Source organism: Ostrea edulis, chromosome 9, assembly GCF_947568905.1.
Source record: "Ostrea edulis chromosome 9, xbOstEdul1.1, whole genome shotgun sequence".
In the NCBI taxonomy this organism is placed as follows: domain Eukaryota; kingdom Metazoa; phylum Mollusca; class Bivalvia; order Ostreida; family Ostreidae; genus Ostrea; species Ostrea edulis.
The window spans coordinates 44,136,061-44,151,660 of record NC_079172.1 but is presented as its reverse complement, the minus strand read 5'-3'; the positions used below and the strand labels follow the sequence as shown (position 1 = coordinate 44,151,660).

General features: G+C 34.0%; 1 protein-coding gene across 1 annotated transcript in view; it reads left to right on the top strand.

Annotated features, from left to right (window-relative positions):
• The window catches only part of LOC125658128 (glypican-5-like), a 44,816-nt gene extending 31,997 nt beyond the window's left edge, over positions 1-12,819 (top strand). Inside the window, exons 4-7 of the mRNA XM_048889264.2 lie at positions 1-266; positions 7,916-8,021; positions 8,616-8,820; positions 9,110-12,819. Of these exons, the coding sequence (XP_048745221.1) occupies positions 1-266; positions 7,916-8,021; positions 8,616-8,820; positions 9,110-9,234 (702 nt within the window). The 3' untranslated portion in view covers positions 9,235-12,819. The remainder of the gene's footprint in view (positions 267-7,915; positions 8,022-8,615; positions 8,821-9,109) is intronic.
• Positions 12,820-15,600: the final 2,781 nt, after the last annotated feature.

The window sequence follows — 15,600 nt, the reverse complement described above, 5'->3', positions numbered from 1 at the left end:
GCAAAAAAAGTCTGTGGTTTCGAGACAGCAGTAAGTCCAAAGAGGAGAATTCCAGAAAAATTACCAGATTCAGTCAGTTCAGGTTCCATGAAAACTAAACGAGAAATTGGCGGGGAGATGTATGAAAAAATTCTGGAGGTCATGAAGGAGTTGCTGACCTCATTGAAGATGTTTGACACTATTGCTGATGATATCTGCAATCAACAGATTTTTTATGACCAGGATATTAACAGTACCCAGTGCTGGAATGGTCTCACAAAAGGGAGGTAAGAAGGAAATGTAAAATGTTATCTCCTTTTGAAATCTGATAAAAAATTTGTGGGCTCAATAAGAAAGTTTGATAAGAAAGATGAAATGAGTTTATGGTAATGAAGAGAATGTTCTAAAGTACAATGTAACCAAGTGCTGAATAAAGGAGCAATCCATTCTCTTGAGAAAGGTCGCTGTCATCTGGCTATCACACCAATAACAAAAATAGATGTAAACATAAAGTGTCAAAAAGAGCTCTCAGCTAAAATTTCAAACAACTGCTGTACCCCAGTGAACTGCTTGTATAGACCTAACCTTGCTTGACCTCATTCAGGGCCCAGCCAGACAGGGGCTGATATTATAGTCTGTAAGCAAACAGCTTCCAAACATAAATCGGGGGATTTAAATTCAATTTACTTCACATTGGGGACTAGAAGGAAATATTTGAAGTATGTTGAAAGGTCTAATCAATGGATCAAAGTTTATTTTAGGGGTCTGAGATCATCACTTTCTTTGTCTCTCAAGTGTTTCACACAGGTGTGTAATTTTAGTCCAATACATTGACATTTCATTTTTCATTGCAGTAGTAAGCCCATCTTTACTGGCCATTTATAAATAGACCTTGTGCAATTCATTCCTCATTATTTCATTCAAAGAAAGTATGTAAAAATGCTTGTTGCTACATTTTCTAGAAATTTCAAACAATTGCAAAATGAAATACAACTGAAAATTGAGAAAGCTTTTGAGGCAAGTGGAAAATGAATGATATGCAGATGTAGCAATAGGTTGAATGAATTCCCCACATTCTTCCTCTACATTATCTAAGGTGAGAAAACACAAATCTATTTATGCTCTTGTGAGGCATATGAAAGAGGAAAAACTAGTCCATGTTTGATAGGAGGACTGATAATGGATTAAAACTTTATTTATTGAACAGTGTGAGGACATTCATCGAAGGCTTCTCAAATCTGCTGAGAACGATATTTATAAGTACAAAGATTATGTATATTGAAAAGAGCAGTGATAACATACATTGTCCACATTTTTTCATTCAGGTATTTTGATTTTAAACATTCATTTAGAATTTGCTCGAAACAAGTTTTACTTCAAATGGTTGATTTCTCTTTATTTGTCTTTAGGCATTAGTTAGAATTGCTCTCTCAGATAAAATGGTTGTATTAGTTGGTATAGTCACACATTACTTTTGGCAACATCCAGCAACGTCACTCCTACAAAGCAGAAAAATGCAAAGAATTTCCTGCAAAGTGTTCTTCTAATGAATTTATGGAAACTTGCACTGTAACCAAATTATTGAATTTACAACGTCGTGTTATTTTTTTTACGTGCGAGAAATGTGTGTGTACACTCAATATCCTTCCGTACAGAATGATTTTTAATGAACGAGATCACTTTCTACAGTCTGAAAGAAACCCAATAAAAATCATACATTGCAGGTTTTTGTATCCTCCAAAGTATAAGATGATTACTGTAAAGCATGCACATTTTATGATACATGTATCAGTGACTCACAATATTGGAAATGCATGTCATTTTCATCTCAGATATATGGTGTGTGTTTTTCACTTTTCAGTTCTTTCCATTATCCCCATTTATATTAAGTTATCAGAATGATATTGCTTGATGATCAAGCATGCAAATGTATAAGCTAGATGAAACGTTTAACCCTCACTGGTTCAGTGAGAAGCCTTGCTGATGTAGTGACTATGTCTGGCATTTTGATCCTAGAAGTTATACTGTCATTAGTTGGTGAGTCCTGTGGGACAAGACCTATTGAATTCAACCATTAACAGTACAAATGCAAACTATATATATAATCTTGTTGTCATGTGAAGTATGGATATATTTGTGATTTTCAGTCATATAGCAAGTGCATGTAAAAAATGAAAGAATATCTGATTATAATTGTTTTCCCAGTGCTGATATTGAGTAATGAGACGTACTGGATGTGGGACTTAGTGCATGGACAGTGACTACAAAATACTAAATGCCCACATTGCTAGATGATGTAGCTTTAAGAAGCAATGTCCCTTAATGTGCATTCCCAAGAATTTTGTTTTATTTTTGTAAAGTTTAATAGTAGTAGAGTAAGCTTTGGTGATGCGCCCATATATGGACTCATCAAATACTGAATTTTTACTGCTTAAAGTTGAGACTCCATTCATACACGTCAACAATTCTTAAACATCATATAGCTGTTGATGACATATATCTTTTTTTTATGTATGGGTCGCAAAGGGGAGGATTTTTTCAGGTTTGTCGAAAAACTTGACTGAGCATGCCCTTAGAAACTCTAGCTGTGCTAGTATGAATCATCATCACCATATTATATACATCACAAAAATCGCGTGGTCCTTTCTCCGTGTGCAGTGTGATAAACCTCACTCCAACTGACAAACATGTCCTTTTGTGATGTACATCAGAATCAGTCAAGCACGAGAGGTCCCAGGACAACTTGATGGTCTGTTGCCTCCCAGCTAGATATAGCTAATTAACATAAATCTTATGTGTATTTATCAGGAGGGTGGTCACTTAGTGTGCGACCCAGACAATATACATTCGAAATTGTTACAGACGACAAAAACAATATTTTGTCTGGTCCAGCCAGGTGAATAATTTGTATGATTTCATCAAGAGATGTGAATTTGCTGGTTACAATATCTGAAGTTACGGTTTATCAAATGTGCCATAAATTAACTCTGTGTTTATTTTGAGCCATCCCTTATTACATAACTAAACACAAAAATTTAAACTTTTATCATCATCAAACTCTGTATAACTCTCCATGAAAAAGATCTCTGCACCTTAACAGAGTTGGAATGTTTTAATTTCTTCTTGTTTTTTTAAAACAGTAATACTGACTCTATAACTGAATTCCTTCTGAATCTATTTTTAATGTTCAACCTATTTTCTGTAGAGAAAATTTTGACTTACAATACTTCCTATAGGTTTGTCTCAGGTTTAAAATAAGAATTTCCAAAAACTTTGTACTTTTTAAAATTTGAATCAATTGTATTAGTATCATGCTTGTACTTCATTTGATCTTCATTTCTTCAACAGGTTTTTATAATATGAAACTTAAGATTTCTTGAAGTTTTCACAGTTTAGTCTTACAATTGCCACATAAAGTAGTTCAAGACTGATATTATCAAACAATGAACCTCTTGTCTTGATCTGCACATGATACATCGTCATAACAAAACATGATGAACATTTTTTGGTGATTATCATAATTTCAAAGGAGAGAACCTGATAGAATATATCTTGTACCTTTTTAAAGTTCCTATGGCGTTTCAAAAAGGTCAGGTTTTGTTGTCAGAAGAGGAATAAATACGAGTATATTTCATAAAGAATGACAGAAAACATTGTAAAAGGATATGTACCAGTACAGATTTGAACAAATGTTGGGTGTGGTTTGGGGCAAGAAAGAGTATCAATGGTCTCCTATAAAAACTCAAACAGTTGCATGTTCATCATTGAGATGCCTAGATCCGGTGTCAGAAGACATAAGGAATACCACACTGATATAGAAGTCATTTGCCTGAAGCAAGAATCTTTTGTATTTTGTAACCTTTTTAGCTGAATTACATCAGCAATCCATTAACTGATCTTCAGCTTCATTAGACAGAATACAATCTTGTTTCACACCCTAGTTCAGCTCTTCTGTTTTATGGTCTCACACCTTAGATCTGCTGTTTTTCCTGTCCTCTGATTGGATAGTGGTTAAAAAATTGGTTTTTTTGATAGGTGTAGATTTTATGTGGTTTCAAAAGATTTTTATCTCCAGCATTTTCAGATGCCTCTGTTTTATTGATTTGCACTGAAAATATTATCACTGACAGAATTTTGAACAATTTTCAAATCTACAGACAGAATCCTACAAATATGCAGTTTATGTTCCATAACAGCAGATTTCACAATCAAATATAACTCAATGTTTGAGAAAGGAAATGATAACACACAGCGCCAGATGTGTAATAATGAATGGCCAAGAATTTCGTGGGAAATCTCTTCTGTAGATTTGATTAAACATCATTTTCACCTTATTATAAGATAACATGATTTTTGCAATTCCACACTTGCCTGTCAAAAATTGATTCCAGTGTCTTAACTTTTCATTGCAAGATCTAGCTTCTATCAAGCTCTCAGTAGATCAGCAAATGTCAATGAAATCATCTTATATCATCTCATCAAGCAGAGGATGTACTCTTAAAGGAAAAGGAGCTCAAATTTAATGAATTTAGACAACAGAGGAAAAGAAAAATGAATGATATATGTCAGAGATCAGGGCCGTTTAGCACAGGTGTTCTGTATCTAATGGTCGTCTTGCTATGCAGACAGTAAAAACTGCACAATGAAATCTAGGTTGCTGCACATATGGTTATAATGGTACATACTTTTCAAAAAGTGGTCAGACATTTTAAAAGTGGGTCACCTTTAGGAAAATATGGGACAAAAGTAAGGCATTTATAGTTATAATATGATACAATTTAGGATTTTAAGTGAAGAGTAAAGTAGGGGTTGGTGGGACTCTTTATGCTTGTGAATCCTTGTGTATGAATGTTGTGATTGTGTGGTAAAATGATGTGTGGAAAAAGACAATGATGTTTCTTTATTTGGAGAGAATAAGTACTAGGATCAATTCCAGTGAAACATGTGTTAAATACGGCAAAATAGAAATATCAGTGAAACGTGTGTTAAATATGGCAAAATATTGAGAAAAATCAGTGAAACGTGTGTTAAATACGGCAAAATAGAGAGAAAAATCAGTGAAACGTGTGTTAAATACGGCAAAATAAAAAATAAAAATCGGGTTTTCTTTTGCAATCCTCCTGTAGCATTATTTTAGAACTATCGCCCCACAAATGGAGACATGTGAGCCTGAGTGAGGGCCAGGATATTTCTGCTGTAGCCCTGGCAGTGCGAAATGATTGTAATTACAGGCTTTAAAGTTGTAACCCTTTTTGTATCAATTAAATCGACTTTGAACTCCCTACCTTGATACATACAATTAGATGCAGGGTATTTAATCAAGTGTAGGCATTTGGAAGATATGGTGAGGTGTCCCTCAATTTCATTGTCAGGTACGACATGATATACTGTGTATGTTTAACATTACTGAGGTATATCTAAATCTTTCATAAAGACCGTTTTTCTATCAGATTTCCCAAATTATGGGGTAGTAAACACATATTTGGCCAATTTTCTCTGAGGAGCTCAAAGCTGTGGAAAGTTATTTATTCCAAATTGTGTACAAGCATCGGGAGTGCATCTATTGTCGTAAAAACTCCATATACTTTATAACATTCTTTGAACTAAATATATACATGTATACCCACAAATTGAACTTGATGACTGACAAAGATAAACTAATGTTTCATTGTTGCTAGCTTGTTCATTTTTTGATCAGTGGTGTATCAGATAGAAAGGCTATTTCACACTCGACTTGAAGTCAACAATGTAAAGTATGAAAAAATCACTGTCAATCTTGGGGGTAATTAACATATCTGATTAGTTCTTTTGAAGGATATCGTGTCAAGCAGCACATATAAGACCATACTGTATGGATTACGTGTACTGGATTAATTAAGATAAGATTACCGTTAGGCCACAGTTTAATATTACTAAATTACTAACACCAGTCCAGTTGTCGGTAGGTCAGCAAAAAAAAATTATAGGATTTTTCCACAATGAAAATAAATCACATGAAACACTAATATATCAATTTCATAAAAATCTATAGAGAATTTTGAATTTGGCAATAGAAACATCAGAGGTGAGATCAAAAGATCAACTTTGGATAAAAATCTGAATAAAAGCAGTTGGGGAGGGGGTAAAAACTATGTTAAGTTTCTGTCATACTTCTTTGCTTACACATGTATTTGGGGGGGGGGGGGGGGGGGGGGGAGAGTTAAGTTTAAATTAACTTTTTAATGTACATTGAGTGTGACATTTAAAGACTGTAAACTTTCATTTGTCACAATGAATAAACCTTAGAAAATGTATATAGTGATCATCATACATGTACAGTGTTCCCTCGATATATTGCCAACAAGACCAATGTGGGCAATAAAGCGGGGGTGGCAATACATCAAGTCCACCATTACTGACAATTCACTGAGCTGTCAAAAGAAATCAGGTACATTATTTTTTGGCTATATTCTGTATGAACATTTAGATAATATTGAGTTTTATTCAGCAATTATTCGTAATAAACCTGACCACAAGAATATCTTGTCCAGCCTGTCACACTTCACTGCACCGCTCTCTAAGTACAGGTGTGTCATTGCCCATGGGTGTAAAGTATTTGGCATTTTATCAAGGGTAAACCCTATAAAATTTAACCATTTGTTTGTGAAAATCGATGGCATATGGCATCATGCGGGGTTGGCATTATAATGGGGTATTAATTAAAACGGGGAGAAATCTGTTCTTTGGGATTTTCAGGCAATAAGTGGGGGTGGCAATACAATAGGGGGCAGTATATCGAGGGAGAACTGTATTTAATTTAAAAGAGGAAAAAGGGGGGGGGGGTATTGGTGTAAACTATGTGAATTTAGTTTGCCCTTAAGAATAAAGATCAAGAAATGAAGATAGAATCGGCCGGGATAAAACTGAGACAGATAATTGATTTTAACTATATCAAGTCCTGTATAAACCATTTTACAAATTCCTTGAAATATTCAATTGATACTATCTTTATTTTTCAAATTCATTAATGATATAAGATCATGAAATAATAAAGTATTTAATGTCACAATTTTATCATACAATATATTTCAACGAAACCTAACAACAAGAGCATTCCAGGTGTGTTTATAGAGCTTAATCTAGATGGTCACATGTTCAAATTTACATATTGCTATGGACAATGTAGTTGAATTTCATTACAAAACAAACTGTCTATCTCTCTTTCTCCCAAATGAACATTATTATATGTACAGTAGTACTATATAACATAAAATTTGTACATTAACTGTGAAAAACAAATTGTGGTCTGAAGAGCCAAAGAGAGGTAACTCTTTTTAAGGTTGATATATGATAAGATTTGTCTCTCCTAGTAAAACTTACTATCCTTATAGTAATAAAAGTAATTTACAGCTCTGTCAATGTCCTTGATTCTTGTACAACTTTTGATAATGACTTCAGTAAATTCCAGATTCTAATGATATGTCACCTTCAAAACAGAGATCCCATGCTCACGATTAAATATCTATCATTTGAAAGACTTGATTTGATTTTGCTGATACTGTGAGCAAATGAAGAAGTATAGTAAGGGACGTTAACCAAAGTAGTGAATTTCGCAATCCCAGGGGTAAGACCTTATGACAGGTCCAAAATTGTCATGATAGAGTGTTATTATAACATATATTATGTGAAGTCTTTCATCAGTATGGACACTTTTGGGGGGCATTGAAGTTTTAAGAACACATCTTGTGCTATACTGCTGCTGAACAGGAAAGTTATAGATTTTGTAGCCCTTTGGGTCAAGTGATACTTTTTACTAATACTCAGGTGACAGACAATGCCTGTGGGCCTCTTGTTAATGTTTTGTATTATGGAAGTGATTTGGAATGGCAACTGTGCATATAAGAGGACATATTGTGTTTATAATAATTTTTGTGCAATGTGTCTGTTTATTTTTTAGATACTCAGAGGTTATTGAAGATATTCCCACTCTGCTAACCAGGACAGCCATGGTTATAGACCCCAAGCTTGTTGGCTTGAAAGACAAATTAGCAGCCATGAGAGTGGTAAGGGTGTTTCTTAGGTTGTATTACATTTCCACAAATTTTGAAAATTTTCAGTTTTACTTTTCCACAAAAAGTTTTATTACGTTTTGTGAAATAAAACTCACCAGTTATTGTCACAAAGCACTGCATTTCCGCAATTTAATATCTTCCTGTTACCGAACAGTTCAATTCAGGTTGATTTAAATACTGTATAAGCAGAATTTTTTAGTGAGGATTTAATTTTGGCATTATTTTTTTTTTTTTCCAAGTTCAAGTTAATTTATTCTCTCAAAACCATTTATAACATATGGTACATGAGGACAATAAATAATATACATACATTTCTTGTCAGAGATACAAATTTAGGAGTAACTGTAGTTTTGGAATGTATGATGTGATAGATACATTTACAATGGGGCACATGATAATTTGCATAAACATGTGCTTCATTGTAATTTTCGCTCCCATACTCTCAAAAATCAGATAATGTTTATGGATTTTTCCATGCGTAAAAATTCCCTAAAGTCAACATAATGTCACAGATGAATTAAACTGTATATATGAAGATATGCAAACATTTTGACAGCGATTTATGTAAAGATTTGGATGTTTCAGAACCTTATGACACGCTATTCCGACTATGATTACGCAACAGACAGGCGGCACATACAGTCAGATTCATTTAAATATGGCAGTGGAGATTACAACAATCATCACAACCACTTGTTAACAGATGACGAGGATCTCTTTGGTAGCTCAAATGATATGTACAGCGGGAGTGGAAGTGGTAGTACGTCGTCCACCATCGATGTAGTCATAGGTTGGTGATAATAATAATTAAGTATCAATTAAATAATCACCTTAATTAATGTAATTCAGAAGAAATGGGAGAAAAATACTTCTTCATGAGTTGACTTTTGTGGGATGAAAAAAAATCTTATCTTCAGGTTTGAATATTTTGGTTAGAGTTTACAAATTTAACATAATATGTAGATCTTCAGGACCTTGGAGATCAAACCAAATATATCATAATATTCCATATTTCTCTTGATGCTTTTGTCTCTACAAGAATATGATAATGAAGATAATAATGGTTTCAATCTTTTCAGAGGATGTTGGAAATAATTTGACCCCAACAACACCAGTTAAACCGAATCCAAGTGGAGGAAGTTCATGTGCGACTGTTTCCATATCAACAGTGTTTATGGTGATTTTTTCATTAACAGTGTTATGATAGTGCCTTTGATACCATAAACTTCTTCATTACTATGAAAAATCCAGACTGCTAGAAAATATTGGAAAATGAGTCCACAGCTTCCTTTAACAGGGAGAATTTCCATATAGAAGGACATTTCCTTGAACAGGGAGAATTTCCATATAGAAGGACATTTCCTTGAACAGGGAGAATTTCCCTATAGACAGACATTTCCTTGAACAGGGAGAATTTCCATATACTGTAGAAGGACAATTCCTTGATTTGGGAGAATTTCCATATAGAAAAGCATTTCCTTGAACAGAGAGAATTTCCATATAGAAAAGCATTATTTTAAAGTTCCAAAAAGAGTTTTTTGTGGACTTCTCAATATCCATCTGAAACAATTGAAGATAAAACATCTTTTATAAATCCACCTCATTTTTCATCCCTTTATACATGTATATGTTGGTATGGATGAAAACTTTTGATATGTCTTGTGAAAGTGCTGTGTTTAGTCCCATAATTACCACATTATGCTCCAGAGCTAGCTGGGATAGAATAACTTGTTGAATATTCACAAGAAAAATTGTCAGTGAATGCAACCTTAAGTCTGATGGATTTTTCAGTAGCTTGGAAGAGAGTTAAAAGGATTGTTGATACCTACATATAACTCATGAATGGCATAATGTGCAATTTTACATTTTGTGTATATTCTTTCATTTACATCATTTATTTCATGTTCTTAGAACTTTTCAGCATAATTCCAAATTGTAGAATGATTTTAGTTGAACACTGTAAACAGTTTCTGGCTTTGATATCACCATTTTGCAAACATTGTATAGCTGACGGTATAAAAGAAATAAAACATTGTTAATGTACCTGTAAACCATGCAGTGAACTGGTGTAGTTACTATTCTCATACTAAATACAGTATATTTACACCAGACAAAAGTACCAGATTTTCAAATACAGTGTATTATACTAATTTGGCGGCTTTACTATGACGAAATAGTATTATATGTCATGTTTTGTGATGTTTTATACAAAACATAGTGTTTATGATGATGTACATACATGTATGCAATACAAGTGAATCAGATTCCCAATGTATATAATCAAGTTTTATGTATGGTATATGTGTTTTCTTGGACTCAAAGTCATTGTCTTTTGATTTCATTATGTGCAGTATTTTTTTTTCTCTTGTAGATAGAGTAGATAAATTAAGCAGAATGTTTTTTAATCTGTTTGTTCTTATTTATGCTGTCTGTGATTATGAAATATTTTGTCGATATATCCATCACGATGTTGCCATGTTAAAAGCTATATGTGCTGTATCAAACTGTATTTTTTCGGTGTGGGAAATCAAACCAAAATTTGTTTGTATGATAAACTATGAAAAATACATGTGTAATATCTGACGGTTTCAACAAATCATATACTGGTCTATTCATTGCAATGGAGAACAGGGATTTTTTAATGCATATTTATGAAGGAGTGATGTTTATGGTGGATGTGCACAAATGCACTGTAAAAATGTTATTTGAAACATCATGGGAAAAGATTTTGTTGACAGTATGAAGTTGTATTAGAATGATTTTATGTTAAACATAAAACTGAACTCCCCTTTCATCGCTCAAAGTAGTTTTCCCTTCCTGGTTACATTTTGACTGTCTTTTATTGTTGAATGTGTCCGATCCTGTCAACAGCCTATGGGCCGTCCACGTTTTTGATTGTTTACTTTCTAAATTCAGCTTGCCACGTCAAGTTATCTTGAGTATTTTGAAATGGGGCATTCATCATCTAACTCAGAAAATAAATAAATCATCAGGAACTTAGGTTGATTACTTTTTAATCCAATCAAGTTAAATTGTATGAAGTGTATAACTTATACATAGATGAATAAAAAACACATGCTTTTTATTCCTTTGATCATATTTAATGAATACAGCATATATAGCTTTGAGTATTATAGAAATATAGCCTTTAGATGAGGTCAGCAAATATATATTAACCTCAGACAAAGCATATTGACTGAGCACAAAGTGCAAGGTCAAGATATGTTTTTCACCAAGGTTGATATATTAATGGATTGTACTGACTCAAAAGGCTACATTTGTTGTATTATATTTCAATGAACGATTGACAGTAAACAAGTGTTGTTATGTTTCAAATTTTTTATTTTCTAAATAATACATGTTAGATATTGAAGAGCATTTTCAAAATATCAATTGCAAACAACTAACTGTGAAGTTTATCAGTTACATGTGTTTGTATGATTCAGCACAATATTACCTATGTATGGGTCAGGCATTATGTTGTAATTGATAGTAAATACATTATCATTTATATCAATACATTTACTTATTTTCCCAAAATCTGTTTTTGGAGTAACCCAGACAATCCATTGTCATAAACAGATAATAGAAAATGAAGTGCAAAATTATCCTATAGAAAGAAAATTCTTTAAGTTTATAATTGTCTTTTTAACTGTAAGTTTAAATGGGGGAAATGGTGGTTGTGTTTTTGTCAACTTTTTTAATTGATATACTTTTTAAAATGTATTGTAAGAAATATATATTTGGGGCAAAATTAATACTATCTAATTTCCTGTTTTTGTTCATATTAATCAGAAAATAATTACAGATGGGTGTTAATACACCAAATATTTTGTGAATTATTCAAACAATATATTACCATAAGCTGACCCCTCTGTTCTTATAATAGTTTTATCTGTAGCCTTTTTATGCTGAATATTGTCCAGACATCTTTTTATCTCCAAGTTTCTTTAATTTGTCCTCTATCTCACTATTCCAGCCCAATTCTGTGCTAAATTAAAACGCCACAAAAATTCTGTTCTAGGCACTGATATGTTTCGGAAAAGTTAAATATTTTCCCCTAAGAATTTGATTCCTCAGATCAATATAATTGCATTCATGTATTGACATCTTGATCCACTGATGTACGTGTATATTATTATGTAAGTTACAGGGGGAAAGTCAAGCTAGAAGTGTGTATCATTGCACAAAGTGATGTATATTTTCAGTCAAGATTTCTGTTGAGGAGATTGATACTGTGAGAGTGTTGTGTAAAATGCATTTCATTGTGACGTGAACAGGAAGCAAGTGTGGCTGTGTCGGCGTGAGTTATTGGTTGTAAAATCCACAGGTCATCCTTATTTACATATATGCTTTACATATAGGTTATGTGTTTGTGACAGTGGCTATTTTTATCAATTTTAAATATTTTTCATGATCCACAATTTTTTAAAATGAATTAAGATAGTGTGTGTTATAAACAGTTTGAAAACTGTCCACTGTATACCGTATTTCATTTAACACACTTTGTATCAATCAAAATGTTACCTCTATCTTCACAAGACAAAAGTAATTTTATCTGGCATTATTAGTTAAGATACTAAATGTATGTATAATATGTAATTTCTACGAGTCAACGTTTTGTGAAACAAACTCATCAGGCATGATAAGACCTCGCATGCGACTATTTGAATCACTAAAATGTGTACAGATTGTTAAAGTTTGACGCTAACAGTTACTTTCTGTTGTTAATTGATATATGAAATGTTTCTAATACTTATATTTTGTTGATTAAATCATGTGATAATTATTGGTTTTGTTTGTTTTTCACTCATATTGAGATGTCAGCAGCCTTAGATCAAGTACTACTCTAGACCTATTCATCATACGCTCAGTAGGACTACTAAACAGACAACCTTAGATATTTTTAGGTCACCTGAGTAAACTCAGGTGAACTATTGCAATTGGTCGTGCGTTAACAACTGAACATATTTAGGTCACCCGAGTCACTCCGGACCTATTGCTATTGGTCGGAGTCTGCTGTTGTCCGTTAACAACTGCTTTCCAGAAACTACTGGGCCAATCTTGACCAAATTTGGTATGTAGCATCTGTAGGTGATGGAGACCAGAAATCGTAAATTTCGTGACCCTCCACCATAAGGGGCCTTAATTTGGGGGTAAAATTGATGTATTTCTTTAAAAATCTTCTTCTTTACCCCAGGGCATCTAGCAGAGAAAGTGAGTATATAGTAATGATGAGCAAGGAATCTTCTATCAAAATTATAAATGTCATGATCCCCGGGGTAGGCGTTTTGAACCCAGGGCGGGGCCAAACATAGTATAAAGTGTTTATGTGTAAAAAAAAGTTAAATACATGTAACATCTTTTTAGTGCTATTGATACTAAATTGTAAGTAAATGGATATTTAGAAAGAGCAGGTAATCCTTTACCAAATTTGATGATCCCAGGGGGTAGGGGTTGTGGTATCAGGGTGGGGCCAAGATGGTCAGTTATTAAATGTGTGAAGAATAGAAATTTTTAACTTCTTGAAAACTACCATTCAAATTCTTTTTAAATTTAATATGAAGCATCTTTGGAATGAGGGGGACATAAATTGTAAATTTCAGGACCTTTGGGGCAGGGCAAAAACTGCCCAAAATTGACCAATTTTCAAATATCTTCTCTAGAACTACACGTTTAAGAAAAACAAAATGCATAGTGATGTAGAGCAGGAAGGCCTCTACCAAAATTGTAAATTTCATGATCTCCAGGGTAGGGGTTCTGACCCCAGGACGGGGCTAAACTTGGTGTATACTGTTTTTGTGTAAAACACTTAAATAACATCTTCTTTATTGCTATTGATACTAAATTGAAACCAAATGGATATTTAGAAAGAGCAGGTAGTCCTTTACCAAAATTGTGAATTGCATGATCCAAGGCGTAAGGGTTTGGTTTCAGAGTGGTGTCAAAATTAGAATAATGATTTGAAGGAAGTTTGGTGATACTGTATGAAATTTAAATGCATACTTGGGAATAGCAGAAAAGGATGTACAAAAATTGTAAAATTTCACAACTAGGGATTTGACTATAGGATGGGTCCAGATTAGTCATATCTTTTAATTTTGATACACATATTATGTAAAGCCTTTCACCAGTGTATGCACTTTTGAGGGCATTGACGTTTAAGAACACATCTTGTTTTTATACCGTTGCTGAACATTAACATTTAGCTTAGATATTCAGAACAGGAGTTTTCCCTAGATTTCATAGCTCTTGGGAGTAGTGATACTTTTCACAAGGCCACGTACTCAGGTGACCGATAAGGCATGTGGGCCTCCTGTTTACTCCTTGATAATAACCGCCGCGGTGGTCTAGAGGTTAGAGCGTTCGCCCCGCAAGCGGAAGGCCGAGGTTCGAATCCCGGCCACTACAGGTAGTGACAGTTCCATCGCCAAACGCTAAAGAACCTTCACTGCGCAATGGCCTAAAATTTGCAGCCCTTCACCGGTCTTGATGACGTCTCCATAAGAGTGAAAAATTCTCAGACGTTAAACAAGATACAATCAATCTCCATTTTTTTGGTAGATCATATCTGCGAGACCCGTGATGCCGAGCGTTTAACGAAGGAGCAATCACTACCTATGTTAATGTCTTAGGTTTGACGCGACCATGGCACGATAGGGGCTCGAACTCACGATCTCCCGGTTACGAAGCGAACGCTCTTGAAACTTGATAGATGGACGAAAATTTGGTCGTTTAATTGATTTGTATACTATCTACGAAAGCCTATTAGAATCCTGTAAAATAAATGATAAATTCACATTCTATTATCTCGTAATTACGAGAAAAAAATCTCGTAATTACGAGATGATTATCTCGAAATTACAAGAGAAGATTTCGTAATTACGAGAAATTATATGTATATAAGTCCGAGTTGCACAACTGATGGATAGTCTTGGAAGCGTTTGATTTGATAAACGAGAAAATGTGCGATGTGGGTAATTTAGACCTTCTCCTCTTCAAGAACCAGAAATCCAGAAGCCTGATGAAGATCTTGATATCAGTATAGAACCACCAAATAAATCTGAAATTATAGCTGCCATCAAGAGTTTAAAGAATAGAAAAGCACTAGGCTATGACAATCTAAATGCAGAACTTTTCAAAACAGACCCAGTAATAGCAGCAAACATCCTGCATCCCATCTTTTATGAAATCTGGAAAGAAACAATATTACCAGAAGAATGGAATAAAGGCACCATCCTCAGAATCCCCAAAACGGGGCCACGAAGTGACTGCAACAACTGGCGTGGAATTACATTGCTCTCTATCTCAAGCAAGATAATGACCAAAATCATCATTAAACGAATATCAAATGCGATTGACAACTTATTGCGAAACGAACAAGCAGGTTTTCGCCCAGGTAGAGGATGCACAGACCAAACATTTACACTACGCAATATCATTGAACAGTGTTATGAATGGCAAAGAAAACTTTACATCAATTTTGTTGACTTCGAGAAAGCATTCGATAGCATCCACAGAGAAAGCCTATGGAGGATTGTTAGATCTTATGGAGTGCCGCAACATCTTA